Source organism: Sitophilus oryzae, unplaced genomic scaffold, assembly GCF_002938485.1.
Source record: "Sitophilus oryzae breed Bouriz unplaced genomic scaffold, Soryzae_2.0 scaffold_682_pilon_pilon, whole genome shotgun sequence".
Taxonomy (NCBI): Eukaryota; Metazoa; Arthropoda; class Insecta; order Coleoptera; family Curculionidae; genus Sitophilus; species Sitophilus oryzae.
The window spans coordinates 1,363,184-1,381,147 of record NW_022147287.1 but is presented as its reverse complement, the minus strand read 5'-3'; the positions used below and the strand labels follow the sequence as shown (position 1 = coordinate 1,381,147).

The window sequence follows — 17,964 nt, the reverse complement described above, 5'->3', positions numbered from 1 at the left end:
TTTTATAACAACACATTATCTCTGTGATGTGTGACTGTTTAGGACTATTATTTCCTATGAACAATTTAGTTGGTAAATGAAGTCAATTTTGGAATAGCCTTTTATGCTATACTAAGTTAGAGTTAACCCTCATTGTAGCTTGTTTTTTCGATAATAGAATATTTTATTGAGTGAATTTTACTTTTGTCATTTTTACAATATGTTTATTTTTTGGGTAATTAACTTCATAAAAATATATTTGTGTGCCGCTTTATACATGCCTTTTATTTTCTATCCCTGTACATTTGCATTGCGTCATTTCCGTTTTTAACGTGGCTGTATTTTAATGCACACGACAGAGATAAATGTATACGACCAATTCAGTTGACAGACAGAGACGATAAAAAGCGGCATACAGTGTTGCCGGTTCGTACAAAAAATAAAATAATAAACGAGAATATATCTAAGCTATTGAATAATGCTCCTTTCTGGTAGAGAGCAGTGGCGTGCAGTACCATTTACAGTAGGGTAGGCAACAGAATCAAAAATATGAAAAAATTGGTCAAATGCGAGTCAGACTCGCGCACGAAAGGTTCCGTACCATTCATTATATATACAAAATTAGACACTATATTATTATAAACTTTTTTCCGATTTAGCGGAAATTTTGAAGGCGCGTATAATTATAAGTAATTTAAAAAAAATGAAGAAACGCATTACTAAAAATTGTATTAATCAATAATAACTATGCGAGTAAATATGTAAAAAGTAAAAATAAATATGTAAAAATTAAAAAAAAAAACGATTAAAAAAAAGTCGCCTTGACTAGGATTCGAACCTGCCTTACTACGGCTCCAACGCCATAGCAGCGTAAAGTCCTAACGCTTTAACCACGCGGACACCGAGAACTTGAAAGATTCTCTGTAAAATTCTTACTTAAAAGATAATGTTTAGTGAAAGTACTTTTTTATTTATAAACATTTATTTAATTCTGTTTTTAGTACCGTATGATCGAATAAAAACGGCGTCCAGTTGGCTTGGAAATGACGATCGATGGCATTTCCTATATAAATTTACATATAAAATGACAGCGATCTTCATTTCATAGCCATCGCTGACGCCGTTTTTATTCGATCATACGGTATTTGTTCTTATAGCGGCAACATAGATACATTAGTAGTATTCTTTCGTTCTGAACGAACTGAAAATTTTCACTTAAACTGATTTATTCCCTTTATGTGGTATAGGAAATAAATCAGTTTACGTGAAAATTTTCAGTTCGTTTAGAACGAAAGAATACTACTAATATCTGTGAAAATTTCAACTGTCTAGCTATAACGGTTCATAAGATAGACCTTTGTGACAGACGGATGGACGGACGGATAGTGAAGTCTTAGTAATAGGGTTCCCTTTTTTACCCTTTGGGTACGGAACCCAAAAAAAACTAAAAAAAACGTATGTATTACATAATATATGTACAATAATAATAAATCGGTATATAAAATTTACTGTCCAACGTAGTTTAACTTTAAACTCAAACAAAAGAAAATTCAAATAACAGCAAATAAATTTAATTATTTATAGATATTCTGAAACGGCAATTTATATCAGCACTACACTCTCACAATCCTGACGACGATTAGTTTTTATTAGACACGTTAACAAACCTGCAAAACGAATAATCTGTCAATCATTATTTCTTCCCGATAGGCGAGTCAACGACTGGCGAATTAGCTAAAACAATAACCGTACACAATATTGCCAGATTTCCAATTGCCACTGCCTAATAGATTTTATGTGCCAAAATGATTTTACAGTCAAATAAAATAATAAATGAAATCATTTGGAAACAAATACAGATGACAGACAAGCAGATTTCTAATTTGCTGCATAATACAAATCTTTCTAAAACACAGATATTTAAAATTGACCGTATAAAATAACATGGACTGTTCGTAAACACTTACTGGGCCCGTATTCTGTAACTTCGAAAACGCTAAGCGCTTTTAGACGCTCAGCGTATATGACGTTAATTTTCGCTGAGCGCGCACTTAATTAACGATTTCGGTATTCTCGTCTGACGCGCTTAGCGTCTTTACTGATTGCGCTGAGCGCTTTGAAAACGGTTGCCTTAAAGGATCGTTTTGCTTGTCGAACTGTCAGTGAAAATCGAAAAAATTGTGATTTTATGCGTTATTTTGCTCTTTAGTGAAAATTACTACTTCTTCTATAAATTCCTCAATAAGTAATTGATAATTTACGACTTGGCAGCTATAAATATTGTTCAAAACATCGAAAATGCTGAGAAAAATAATAAGAATAATGACATCCATAGAAAAATAGCTTGACATAACTCAACAATAGGTTATGAAATTCACGTTACATTGACATTTTTCATTGTTCCATCCGTCAGTTGTCAACTTTTCACTATTAGCTACATTAGAAATTGTGATGTTGCCAATATGTGCTCAACGCGTATCCAGAACACGATTCGCATGGCAACGAGAATACCAAAATCGACTGCCTTGCGTTTCGCTGATCGAATACCTGCGCTCACGGCTTTGAAAGCGTAACGTTTTTATGTCAAAGTTACAGAATACGGGCCCTGTGCGGTTTGAAATTTTGATGCAAAAATCCGGCTATACCGCATAGAAGAAATGTAACCTAACCTAACTTTTATCTCATTTTAATATTAACTATGAACTCTTGGGTATAAACAAAACAAGGATCCTTGAAAAAAAATATTTTTAATATAAAATAAAGTTAATCTTAAAACAATACTGGTGTACTTAAATACTACATTATAAAACCAGGTAACGTTGATTATAACTTAATCAAAAGTACTGTCTGTAACAATATAACATTTTTTAACGAACAAAACCGGTTAAAGCTATTAGGAATTCAGCAGTAACTAATACTAATCATCTCTAAAATCTAAATTTTTATCCTTATTTGCATTTTCCGAATTTTGTTCCTTACTGTTCTTGCTCTTCCTAGGCCAATTATTGTTCAAACCGATAGAAGCTGCGTGTTCTGCTTCGTCCACTTTTGTAGTTGTGAAACGGGGATGCTTGCTGGCCTATCAAAATATAAATTAATTCTTAAAAATATTTAGAAAAAATTGGTCAAGTGCGAGTCGCACTCGCGCATCAAGGGTTCCGTACCATTCATTATCTATACATTATTCACTATATTATTATAAACTTTTTTCCGATTTAGCTGAAGTTTTGAATGCGCGTATAAGTTAAACAAATAATAAACAATAATTTTAATAGTAATTTAAAAAAAATGAAGAAACACATTACTAAAAATTAGTATTAATCAATAATAAATATGTAAAAATATGTAAAAATTAAAAAAAAACGATTAATAAAAAGTCGCCTTGACTAGGATTCGAACCTGCTTTACTACGGCTCCAACGTCATAGCAGCGTAAAGTCCTAACGCTTTAAACCACGCGGCCACCGAGGACTTGAAAGATTCTATGTAAAATTCTTACTTAAAAGATAATGTTTAGTGAAAGTACTTTTTTATTTACAAACATTTATTTAACTCTGTTTTTAGTATTTGTTCTTATAGCGGCAACATAGATACGTTATCTGTAAAAATTTGAACTGTCTAGCTATAACGGTTTATAAGATAGACCTTTGTGACAGACGGACGGACGGACGGACAGCAAACTCTTAGTAATAGGGTTCCCGTTTTTTCCATTTGGGTACGGAACCCTAAAAAGCACCATATATACAGGGTGGTCCGAACTGTATTCCGGAAACTTCGGCAGAATATTCTGCAGATAAAAATAAGTAAAAAAGTTCGTATAAATGTATGTCCTAAAATGCTTAGTTTCGGAGATACAGGGTGTAGAAGTTTCATTTTTATTTCGATTTTTTCCATATAATTTCTGAAGTAACGTCAATATTTGGATGAAAATTGGTGTCTGGGAGTTTTTTGGCATGAGAAATTTGATTTTGAAGCCAATTTTTTGAATTCCTATGACTTGTCGAGGGCGCCACCTACAATTTTTTTAACTGGTTTGAAGATTAATAACTTTTCGTCCGTACCTGTATAAAACTGCTGAGTAAAAAAATATACATTTACGACGTTTTTTACGTAAAAAACGGCTCTTGGTAAAAATCGCTGTAATGGTTCTCGAGATATTTGGAATCGAAATTATCAATACCTGTCATCACTGACATAAATTAAACATGTCAACTTGTAGGTGGCGCCCCCTACAAATAGGAGTCATATTGACATCAAAATCAAATTTCTCATGGGATTCCTAGACACCAATTTTCAACCAGATATTGACATTACTTTAGAAATTATTTGAAAAAAATTGAAATAAAAATGAAACTTCTACACCCTGTATCTCCGAAACTAAGCGTTTAGGACATAGATTTATTTTAACTTTTTTACTTATATTTATCTGCAGAATATGCTGCCGAAGTTTCCGGAATACTACAGTTCGGACCACCCTGTATAATAAAAAATGATTTCACTTTTACAAAACTAAAATTGTAGCCTTACCGATTCAGTCGTCAATGATGTTTTCCTCGGCATAGTCCCCGATACTCTGGAACTCTCTCCACAAGGCTGTGACATCTGCGTCAAAAACTGCGGTCTATTTCTCATTCCTGCTTCTGTACCCTTCCCTATGAACACTCCCTCTAGTTTACTAAAACCCCCAGTCGCCTCGTTTTGCGTTCTACTACTAAACGGAATATCGCTAGCCCTTCTGGGAACCCCACAAATATCTAAATAACTATTACTTGTGGGAGATTTACCATGAAAACTCCTCGACACCCTAGATATCTTAGGCGGTTCTATGTAGGTCTCTTTAACTAAAATAGTGCCTGGCGTGAGTTTGGTCAATAGATCCGTGTCTTTTTCTAATTTCTTGGTAGCGCCAGTGTTTAAATTCTTTCCAAAGTCAATATTTTCGGTTTTGTTGTCTTTGGTGATGTCGAAAAACTTCTCCTTGCTTGTGCTCCATTTCAGGCAACCCACGTTAGCTATGTTGACGTTTGTGTTTGTACTAGATACATCTTTTTCGAATTTACTGAAGTCCATCACTAAGTTTTTAAGGTCTGATGGGTTCATGTCACTGGTCTTGGTGTAAAGGGAGTGGGCTCTTTTGATGTTAGAAATAGGTTTCATATTGTAGTAATCGTTTGATCGAAGAATGTTATTGTAAACGCTGATATTCGCTGTTGAGGGTGATATAACTTTAGGGGTGATAGAACCAGAACTGCCGCTCTCGGTCAAACTTGTTCTTAGTGCGTTGCAGTTGTCGATAAAAGATTTAGAAGCTTGACTGGTTAGGGTATCAGAGTTGTCTTCTTTGTCTAGGTCTTCGGTGAGGGTGAAATCGAATTCTAGTGCCGAGGATGAGCCGGCTGTGGCTTCGTTCGTATTAAAATCTATTTCCGAGCCGTAAGATATTGGAGTGATCTCCCCGCTTTCTTCTAGAAATAAACAAATAATTTTACTATTGTATATATAGTTTTTGATATTGGCGACATGATTGCATACATACAGGGTGTCCCACTTAAGATGGATACAAGCCAATATCTTGGTTGTTTGTTGAGCGATCTTTTTCATTTTTGGCAGGCGGCTGTATGGCTATAAGACCTACATTTTGCTCATGGTAAGAAATGCGATACCTCATAGACGTACGTTTGAATGGGGTTTGATATTTTTCGAGTCAAGAGTAAACTACCCTTAGGACAGTATTTATTTCAAATCTGATAAATTATATTGAATCCTTGTTTATATATTCTTAAAGTTGGTCAACCGACTAGACAAAATGTGCTGCTAACTGGAGGACAAATCGTGAACCTTTCGGGGCGGAGTCAAAAATATCGATTATTTTCGTTATTTTCCTCAGAGTAATGTAATAATACAGCCCGGGTATCTGCGAACTTTAATAGTGATCAGCTGATTAAGAAATTTAAACGAAACTTTTATTTTACTGTAAATTGTGGATTATTTTTGCCTGTTATTTTAAGAAATCTAAACCGTATTAACAAAGAAATTATTATTTCGATATGTTGGTACATTATTTATAATTTATGATAAAGCTAATTGGCTGTTAATTAATATTTAAAAAAAAGTTACATACCTATTTTAATTTGATTTAATGCAGGTTTACAAAAGAATCATTTCATTCTTAGATTATTTTATTCTAAATTGAGTGCTTTACGAATTTTACGATATTTTTTTTTGAAAACATAAAACTTTTTACATTTTTGATGCTAACTAATTGGCATGGTATTATTGTTATGGAAATTAACCAAGAAAGAAAAGAATTGGCTATAACTTGTAATTTTTCGAAAAAAAAACATATTATACCTATCGCTGAAAACTTAAAAAATGGCGCTTTTTATGAAGTCATGGCCAAATATGGTTTACTAAAAAAACATATGTTTGTGTCATATGTCTAAAATGACTTTAGAAATAAAAACAGAAAACACAAACTCATTAGGTATGTGATTATCTACAACTTTTATCTGAAAACTTTTTGTCTAAAATACCGTATGATCGAATAAAAACGGCGTCAGCGATGGCTATGAAATGACGATCAATGATATTTCCCATATAATTTTACATATAAAATGACAGCGATCTTCACTTCATAGCCATCGTTGACGCCGTTTTTATTCGATCATACGGTAGATTAAATGGAATTAGAGACAAGTTTTAAAATAGCCAAAATTTGTTTTTTTCGAAATATCTAATAAGCCTTGAACTTCTCCGAAAAATCCGAAAGGCGCATATTTATGACCCCACAAAACTGCAATTCTTTCCCCATTAACCGACTCTCTATCTCCAGTAGTTTCCGAGATGCCCATAGAGAACATCGTAAAAAACTCACCCTGTATAGTATTTTGAAACTAACTATTGTTATTATTTGACTAGTTTAATTTGATTAATAAGGCTAGATTAATTTAATTTCAAATAAATTTGATCAGATTTTTTTTCGTATATTCTGCTACCAGAAAACCAAGATTATATGATAACGCACTTTTCAACAAAGTTGAAGGAAGATATAGTGTATCTATCACAATACTTAATAGAACTACTACAATTATTACAAGAAAAACAAAAAGAAGAAATACCCAAATACGCCTTCACCTACTACTCAACTACAAAATAAACGAATATAATCTCTTAAAAACACTAGACAACTACTTATTCTTGTATTCTACACTGAACAAATTATCAAACTTACTAATTTATCAAACAAAAAGAAAAAATAACAAAATTATCCCTTCACCTATTACTTAACTACAAAATAAACTATAAAAACACTACTAAACTATTTTTGGTAGACTACACTAACATGCTACACTAAACATTATAATTAAACTTAATAAATTAATCTAATTTTACACTACACCTACAAAGAAAAAAGAAATATGAACATTTTCTAAAACTAGAAGAAACAGAACTTCCATACGTGCAACCAGGATAATAGGTCAAGGGACCAAAGAATATAAAATACTTTAAAATGTGCATTCAGGGAGAAAAAATACCTCGAAAATTATCTAAACAAACATTTTTATTTCTTATCAGTGAGAAGCATCGGCCTTGTCGGCCTTGAAGAATTTGTCGGGTATTTACAATGGTCGAATTGTATAATTGCCAGCTTTTATAGCATATCTAATAGATAAAAAGTATCTGGTCGAATAGTAACCAATTGGCACAGTCCGAAAATTATCGATTTTTATTTTCTCTGTTTTTATTGGTAGCTTCAAAATTCAGAGTAACAAAAAATATTTTTCTGTAGGGAAACCGGTCCTGCCATCTATTAGTCTTAGTCCATAAACGTCTTAGGTTGATCTACTTTAAAAATATATATACAAGGATTGAATCTTCCTTACCCAAGATACTTAAGTTCTAATTTTGATAAATATCGATACAGGATGTGTATCAATATTTATCAAAAGTCAAATAAGACATTTTATTTTTATTATTTTTAAGTACATACGACGCCACTGGATAAACAACTAGTTTATTATCAATAACCAATTGTAACCAATTATCAATTAATAATCGATTTAAGTTTTCAGATAGCTTCCATAATAATTAAGATACGATACAAAAAAACTAAATATTTTCAATTTATTTTGTTTACTTTAAAAAATTGTTCTTTAAGGTTGCTAATAGAAATGAGTTACAAAATAATTTATAAATCCAGTTTTCAATGGAATCTGAAATATGATTTTTATTCGTTTTATAGAGGAATATTTAAAAAAAATCCAAATAGTTACTTAAAACAATCACTATTAAAAAAATGTCTATACCTATGTGGCGGATTCATCTATCCAAAAAAATCCTTATGGGTTTTTCGCCATTGCACTGCAAGAAAAATCTACAAAATAAAATAGTTATTTTTTGTAAACACTTCTGCGTTAAACCTAAACGGACGCTGCTTGTCAGAAGTTGTGTTTACAGTAATAAAATTGCCTAACAAAGAAAAAAATGCTTAACGTTTCGGAAAGTTTTCTCTTTCCGTCGTCGGTAAAAAATACAAAAGAATCAAGAAAAAAACTATTTAAAATATTTAAAATTGAACTATTCGAGAACACTTTACTTTTAAAACAGATACGTCTACAAAGAAATCGTTGACGTTCTGTTAAAAATGACATTATATTAAGTTAAACTTCAAAATTAACAATTACTACCTGATAATTACTTAATAAGGTAAAACCAAAAGCCCAAACTTTCTGTATGATTATTTTTAAATTTTGCGTATGTTATGTTTATTTATGTAATGTCTTTAAAATCAAAGAAGCGATTGCCATACATTACTAACATCTACAGATGCATGAGCAATACATTTATTTTTATTAGATTGAATTAAAAAAGCCTCTTTTATTTTTCTTTTAGAGGCTATCGCTTCTTTCATTATAATTTTGGCGTTATTAAAATTTATTCTGTGTCCCAAGAATGCTGACAAATCTTAGATTTGTGAAAATCTCCCTTTCTTAAATAATCTTTATGTTCTTTAATTCTGACATTTAAGGGTCTAGATATTTCACCAATGTAAAATTTATCGCATTCACAGGGTATTTGGTATATTACATTTTTTGTTTGTTGTTCTGTATTGATTGGTTTAGTATGTGATAAAATGGATCTAAGTGTATTTTGTGTTTTGAAAGATGTTCGTATGTTATATTGTTTTCCTATCCTTCTTATTTTTCCGAAACGCCTCGTGTGTATGGAATTGTAAGTTGTATATATATTGTGTATTGTTATCATTGTGTCTATGATTTGGGGCTTGTATTTCGTTTAATGTTTTGTCAATAAAATATGGTGGATAGTCGTTTTTGATTAATGTATTTTTTATGTGGTTTATATCTCTATTTAATGAAATGTTGTCTGTACATATTATTTTTGTCCTATCATATAAACCTTTTATCACACATTTTTTTACACTTATACTGTGATTAGATGTGAAATTTAAGTATCTATCTGTGTTTGTGGGTTTTCTGTAAACATCTAAAATTAGTTTATTTTGAAACTTTGACACTAAAACATCAAGAAATGGCAAACGATTACCTCTCTCTACTTTTAATATAAATTTTATGGTAGATTCGCGAGAATTTATATAATCCAAGAAAATGTCTATTTCAGAAACGTTATGTTGCCATATTGCAAAAATATCATCAACATAACGCAGCCATATTACAGGCTTTTTTGAAAAACTATTTATTGTATTATTTTCAAAATCTTCCATAAAAATATTACTTAACAAAGGAGAGAGAGGTGATCCCATTGCCATACCGAAATCTTGTTGAAAAAATTCATTATTTAATTGGAAATAAGTAGTTTTAACACAAAGTGTCAACAATTCCAAAATACTATCTATGTTTAATTTTGTTCTATCTATTAAATGTGTATCTTGTTCTAATCTATCCCTAACTATTTTAAGTGATTTATCTACCGGCACGTTAGTGAAAAGACTAACAACGCGAAAACTACCCATTAAACTGTTAGATGTTATATTAATTTTTGAAATTTTTTCTATAAAATGTGGTGTGTTTTTAATGTATGAATCGGCGTTATTTGCAATCGGATTTATTATGTCTAGTAAAAATTTTGCCAACGGATGGCATGGAGAATTTATACTACTGACTATAGGTCTAAAAGGTATACCCTGTTTGTGTATTTTAGGTAAACCGTATAAATGAGGTGGTTTAAAAGTCAACATTTTCGACCATCTTCGACTAAATTTAAATCGATAATTAATAATTGATAATTGTATATAATTGCTTATTGATAATAAACCAGGTGTTTATCCAATGGCGTTAAAGTACTTAAAAAAATAATAATAAAAATAAAAATGTCTTATTTTAATGACACACCCTGTATCAATATTTATAAAAAATAGAACTTAAGTATCTTAGGTAAGGAGGATTCAATATAATTTATCAGATTTGAAATAAATACTGTCCTAAGGGTAGTTTACTCTTGACTCGAAAAATATCAAACACCATTAAAACGTACGTCTATGAGGTATCGCATTTCTTACCCTGGGCAAAATGTACGTCTTATAGCCATACAGCCTCCTGCCAAAAATGAAAAAGATCGCTCGACAAACAATCAAGATATTGGCTTGTATCCATCTTACGTGGGACACCCTGTATAAAAAATTAGGGGACATTATAAATTTTATAGTCTATACAGGGTCCGACAATAGTGTGTCGGGCATCTGTAACTCCTAGAATAAAAAAAACTTGAGAACTAAGTGCAGACCTAAAGTATGTTCTAGGATGTATTTCAGGAAAATATTTTAATTTCTATAGGGTGGCTCAAAAAAGTGTGAGTGGATCGGGATGATTTTTTTAAACGGAACACCCTGTATATTATTGCATTTTTAGCTTCCTTTCAGATCACTTTACATAATCCTAAGACATGAGTTAATATAATACGATAGTGTCAGAGATATTAATAAATAAATAAAAACATATATATTTACAGCCTTTCTTAAAAAAAATATTAAAAATACAAGAACTGTCCTGAAATTAAAACTATATTAGGTATTTACTTTAGATGGCCTGCACTTACTTTGCTATAAATATGGTAATCGTAAATCATACAGGATGCTAAAAATTCTACGCCAAACTTTCTAAATTATGAAATAACTTTTCTTCGTTTTTTTCAAATGTTACACGTGTATATTTTTCAATAGATGGAGAATTAGAAAATTAACATTTTTTGTATTTAGAGTATTTCAAAATTTTTAACGGTTTTGCAGATATTCGAGGTTTTATATTTCATATGGCATTTTCCACAGTAAATTTTTATCAAAGCCACCCAATTATTTTTCTCGTATTTTACCATTGAGAGCATTACTATATGAAATAATACTGCGTGTATCTGCGAAACCATCAAAAATTTTAAAATACTTTAAATACAAAACGTGTTCATTTTCTAATTCTACATCTATTGAAAAAATAATATACAGGGTGTTCTACTTGAAAAATCAAAGAAAAATTATTTCATATTTTAGAAAGTTTGGCGTAGAATTTTGAACATCCTGTATGATATAAGATTACGATATTTATAGCAAAGTAAGTATAGACCATCAAAAGTAAATACCTAATATAGTGTTGATTTTAGGACAGTTCTTGTATTTATAATGAATTTTTTAGTGAAGGTTAAAAAATATATATTTTTTATTTATTTATTAATATCTCTCAAACTATCGAAATATATTTGCTCATATCTTAGGATTATGTAAAATGATCTAAAAGGAAGCCAAAAATGCAATATTATATAGGGTGTTCTATTTAAAAAAAAATATCCCGTCCCACTCACACTTTTTTGAGCCACCCTATAGAAGTTAAAATATTTTCCTGAAATACATCCTCATACATACTTTAGGTTTACACTTAAATAAAATTCCCAACGTTGTTACGTCATTATTTTTCTAATATCCCTTTTAGGGTGTCTGAGATCAGTTCATATAATTAGAAAATTTCAAGTACGTTCCGAAATTGGAAATTGAGTGCGTTCCGATATTATTATTTACAAAGTAGACTTTATTAAATTTGCTTCTGTTTCAACTTAAAAATTTCAATTTCAAAATCAAGCAGTGGCTGATGTAAAATGTCTAATAATAATGATTCATTAATTTGACTTACCTCGGGGTTTATGTAAGTTAGCATAGAACTCCGAAAACTCGATAGATCCGGATATTTCCTTATCCAACGTATCCAGAGTCATGCCAACGCTTCCTAGGTCGTTATCCAAGCCGGGAGCAGTGGGAAATATTTTGGATAACTCGTCAAGATTAAGGCTAAAAATATAAAGCGGTATTAAAACATAGATTAAAATAGACTCTAAAACATCAACCAGAACAGTTAGCAGAACAACATTATAAACATAACATATTTTTACTACACAGTTGTCTATTATACAATAACAAAAACACCAAACATGTTATCGCGATACAAACAGAGCAAACAAAAACGACTGAAAAACTTGTCTGCGTTCTTTTTTTATATATTTTTTTAGTAATTATACCGGGTGCGTCTCAAAAGTGGCTCACCTCTATAACTTTTTTATTTTTTCAGATAAAAAAAAACGAGATTTGGTATGTTAGTACATGACACAAATTAGGATTGATTGACGTATTCAACTGTTTCACTCAATGTTCACTCACTTCAATGTTTCACTCATTCATTGGTCACTTCCTGTTTCACCGGAAATGACTACAATTATTTACAAGTATTTTTTACTTTATTCGATGAAAAATTGTATTTTAAAATTCAATCTAGAGTGGCTATGTTAAAAACACTAATTCTTAATCAAGGAGACTTGGAAAAATAGATTTGGTCGTCTAATGTTTTTAGTGTCTTGTCCTGGCCAGTTAGAAAATGCCCAAATCGTATTTTTTTTATCATATCTCAATTTTTTCAAATGGAACGAGGGTGGCTCATTAGCATATTTCGAAAAAGCATTTTTTACGAATAATTTGATACCACGCACTTGGTATTTCGAGTCAAATTTTCGTTACGAACCGCAAGTTATAATTTCAAATAAACCATATGCAAAAATGTCAAAAGTTGACATATGATATGTCATTCTATTCAGAATGTCATTTTCTATCGAATAAAGTAAAAAAATACCGAGGGTGCCATTTAAAAATCAAAAGTTTTAGTCATTTCCGGTGAAACAGGAAGTGACCGAAAACAATTGAATACGTCAATCAATCCTAATTTATGTCATATACTAACATACCAAATCTCGTTTTTTTAATTGCAAAAATAAAAAAGTTATATAGATAAGGGTGAGCCACTTTTGACACGCACCCGGTATAGAATAAGAACTTATAAACTGTTTACTGATAGAATATAAGACACTGACAGATGTTGGCTGTTATGTCAATTCAAAAGTAACTGTTATGTGATTTTTTTGATATTTTATCGAAATTGTCCATTCTCATCCTAGAGAGATTTTACTCAAAACCCTATCATAATTACTTAATATTTCTATGTTAAAAAATTAGAAAACTTATACAACATTATATGAATTATAGTATGTCCAACAGGAAGATCCCTGACAGTGACATTTATGTCTGTCATTTTAATTAACAGGAAAATTGAATTTACTCTCACTTTTGGATGTCATCTGTCGAAATCTTCCCAGAGTTCAATATTAACTTAAATAATTATATTAATACAGTTAATCCACAACTTAAATTACACAAACAAAGTTATTTAAAGGAAAATTAACATTAAATGCGGTGTGCGAAGAAGCAACGCCTACACAGTGACAGTACAATAATATACGGAGCGATCAACAATGATTGCTGAAATAGTTGGCAGTACTGTATTAGAGGATTTTAGGATTAACGATTGGTATTGATGCTAATTTTTTTAACAAATTAATGTCAATTCATTGGCGTCAATTTTTGACTTTTCTTTATCTTGAAAAAATTTTAAGTTTAATTATTAATTTTAAAAAAATTATACTTAAACCATTAAATTCTACGTAAAAAGGTGCTTTGGAAATGTTTTCATGAAAATACAAAGTTTTCCATAGCAAAAAAGTTACAGCGATTTGTTAAAAATGCATATTTTTGAAAAACACCCCGTAACTCCGAAACGGTAACAGATATCGATATGCGGGTTTCATCATCTTGTTTTTGACAAAAATTGAGCTCCAGACACCGATATTAGTTTTTGTCTATCTCCTACAGAAAAGGGTGTTTCCATTTAAAAGCGTCGAATTTGACCCACCCTGTACATCAATAAATAAATAACGCTTATAATAATCTTAACATAAAACAAATAAATCAATTAATCACTAAAATATTAGTTATTAAATTAAAAATAAAACGTAAAACTTTTTAAAAAATGATATAGTAAATATGTTGTTTGTTAATTTTAAATTAAGATTCATCTCATAAATCCATCACAATCTGGCAGCGCTGTCGCCATCGCTTGTCACTGAAAGTTGATGACGTGCATCGGAAATTGTTTTGCGATTAACATAGATGATAAATATTCGTATTACCAACCAAACGAACAAAATCAGAACAGCAAACTATTTCAATTACTGATCGCTCCGTAGAAGGTTTTTTTAAACAGTGTTAATTATTTAGTTTAAAATTAGCGACCTATCGATATTAATTGTTACACAGCTAACTAATTTACCTGTAAGCTAAAAGCCCCTTTTTTGAAGTCGACCATTCATCCTCATTTTCACTTCAAGAGCGAGTTCTTCGATTTTTTAATACTAATTTTTCATAAAAGTACTCTGATATTGTTAGTGTAATTCCTAAATAAACTTATCTTTCTAAATAAAAAACAGTTTTTCAAAAATAATACAAAATCATAAACTAAAACAGCCACATATATTTCCGTAATACATATACAGGAACTGGTATCCCATCCGACTTAAGATTTTACCAAAAGAAAAATAAATAACTAGACAAAAACAAAGAACACAGCCCATGTCCTATGCTACACTTAATATTGAGGCACATACTGGTCATGCAAGAGGATTCTATAGAGAGAATCGACAAGCTAGGTGTTGGTCCAACGATAAAAAGGCTTAAATATTTATTTTTTTTATATACCCATCAGCACTTATAATGCTGGACGACATGTCGCTACTACTTTCTTTGGAGTTGGTGTCTGACAAGCCTGGCGATGAGGGACCACTGCTCGACACGAAACTCGGTGGGCCACTCCAGCCGGCGCCTACAAAAGACAAAACACACAAAAATTTATTTAGTATTTCAACCGAAATCACGTGCTGCCAATACCTCCGAAAACATTAAAGCCAAAGAAGCAAGAAAAGTGACGCGTCACGTCTGCAGGTAGGTTTTTTATAGCCGCCTCAATTTAGAGGCGTTATACAGAAATAAAAGAAAGCGTAATAAGAAGTCCAGCGTTCTCCTCGCGAAATGTCCCGTTGTGAAGCTGTCAACTGACAATTCTGTGAATATAAGCAGTAAAAACTGGTCACAAAACCTTGTTTTAGTGGTTGTAATGAATAATGATTTGTCTTAGTATTTGAAGTTATGCCCATAAGTCTGACAAACGGATCTGAAACAACGGGACAACGGTAAAGGGAACACAGTTTTCTAAAAAATGTGGCCGATTCCGTTCATAAAATATCCAGGGGTGCGCAGTGTTTTATGAAGATATACAGGGTGGTCCCAACTGTATTCCGGAAACTTCGGCAGCATAATCTGCAGGTAAAAATAAGTAAAAAAGTTCGTAGATACAGGATGTAGTATACAAGTCTCATTTTTATTTCGATTTTTTCCAAATAATTTCTGAACTAACCTCAATATTTGGATGAAAATTGGTGTGTGGGAGTTTTTTGACATGAGAAATTTGATTTTGACGTCAATATGACTCCCATTTGTAGAGGGCACCACCTACATGTGTTTTAACTCATTTGAAGAGTAATAATTTTTCGTCCGTACCTGTATAAAACTACTGAGTAAGAAAATATACATTTCCGTGGCTTTTTACGTAAAAAATATCTCTTGGCAAAAATCGCAACGAGCAATTTAGAACGGAAATAGTGAACACACGTCATTTTTGACAAAAAATAAACATATGTTGAGTAGATAGTTATTTGATTGCAATGATAAAATTGGGAACTTTTTATTTTTTTTAAATTAATCATAATTTTTTTTTGGAAAAATTATGATAAAACAATTTCTGTTGAACTTTTGACACAAAAACATTTCAAATTTATGATTTCAGTTTAATAACTATTTAGTCAATATGTTTAATTTATGTCAGTGATGATAGGTATTGATAATTTCGATTCCAAATATCTCGGGAACCATTACTCACAGCGATTTTTACCAAGAGACCTTTTTTACGTAGAAAAAGTCGTAAATGTATATTTTTTACTCAGTAGTTTTATAGCGGTAAGGATGAAAAGTTATAACTCTTCAAACTAGTAGAATTTTAGAATTTAGAATGAGTGGGAGGGGGGTTAATCACTTCGACCTTACAGATCCATTGTGTCCCCCTTTCTTGAATCATAACTCATCATACAGTCCCAGAGCTTTGACAAAAGCTAGTATCTGGGACGGTTTTATAGAGGGTAGTTCTCCATCTCCAAATATCAGTCGTACCAAAATTCATGGCACGAATGGTTGTCGTCTCGGCGCACTCAGTGATGAGGTGTACTGGTGTTTCCCCATCTTCCCCACAGAATCTGCATTCGCCGTTTCTTCTTAGTTTCAATCTACTGAGGTGTTCATTGAGGAGACAGTGTCCTGTTAAAAACCCCGTGACAATCCGAAGATTGTTCTTACTCAGACCCAGGAAGATCTGTGATTTTTCTTGATCATAAGCCCTCAGAAACTTCTTCGAGTGTCTTAGGACCATTGCAAGATTTCCATTCCAGGTTGCGGATGGAATCTTCTAAGTTCTTGAGTTCCGCCTTGAGTTGGTTACCACTTGGAAAGCAGAACGGTTCTGGTCCAGTTAGTGGAGTGTTCGCTCCTTTCCTAGCTAGATTATTTGCTTTTTCATTGCCTTCTATCCCTTGGTGAGCAGGCAGGCACCCAGTGTAGAGAGGACTTTGTTTTGCTTTGCCTAATTTATTCAGCTTCTCTATGCATTCTTTGACCAATTTCGAATTGATTGATACTGAGTTGATCGCCTTTAACGCTGCTTGACTATCAGACAAGATGGCTATTTCTTGTTTCCGATAGTTCCTATCTAAGATAAGTTGTACGCATCTCTCGATAGCGTAGATTTCTGCCTGTAGGATACTAGGGTAAGTGCCCATTGGTTCGGAGTAATTAGCTCTCGGCCCAAACACCTGATCCCTGTTCCCGTATTGGTTTTGGAAGCATCAGTATACCAAGTTATGGTATGGTCTTTTAACTGCTGGGTAAGCGTTTCGCTCTTCCAATCCTTCTTATTGCTCAATACTACATTGACATGTTTGTCAAAGTTGTACGTTCTTGGCATATCGTCCACTGGGAGTTGCAGGAGTGGTATTTCCTTTTTGAGGGTGTTCCAAGCCCTGATCTGACAATTCTCCCAGTACTAATTCCGTTAGTGACCATTCTAATCATTGTCGCATTGGCATATCTACCAATGACAATGTGCAGTGGTGTTAGATCTTAGAATGACCTCCATTGCTGCTGTTGGACAGGTTCTCATGGCTCTGTGATGCAAACACATGCTAGTCTCTGGACTTTGCATAGGTTTAGCCTTACCGTCCGTTGCTCTAGTTTTGTGTACCAGGCAACTGCCCATAAGTAATCATGGGTCTTACTATCATGGTATACATCCAGCGCAAAATGTTAGGGAGCAGCCCCATCTATTTCCGGCCAGTCTTCTGCATATCATGAGAGCCTTTATGGCTTTGCTGGTAGTGTTTCTTAATATGCCTGTTCCACAGGAGTTTACTGTCCAGGGTTATTCCCAGGTATTTAACTTCCTGTGTTGGCAGTATTTCCTTTCCATCTAGTTGATTCTTTTCAAGT

At 32.2% G+C, this 17,964-nt stretch overlaps 1 protein-coding gene across 1 annotated transcript in view; it reads right to left on the bottom strand.

The window, feature by feature from the left end:
- Nucleotides 1-2,709: 2,709 nt before the first annotated feature.
- Nucleotides 2,710-17,964, bottom strand: part of LOC115888021 (inositol hexakisphosphate and diphosphoinositol-pentakisphosphate kinase) — an 80,373-nt gene continuing 65,118 nt past the window's right edge. The window contains 4 exon segments of the mRNA XM_030907587.1: nt 2,710-3,058; nt 4,506-5,443; nt 12,131-12,285; nt 15,073-15,196. Coding sequence (XP_030763447.1) covers nt 2,897-3,058; nt 4,506-5,443; nt 12,131-12,285; nt 15,073-15,196 — 1,379 coding nt within the window. The 3' untranslated portion in view covers nt 2,710-2,896.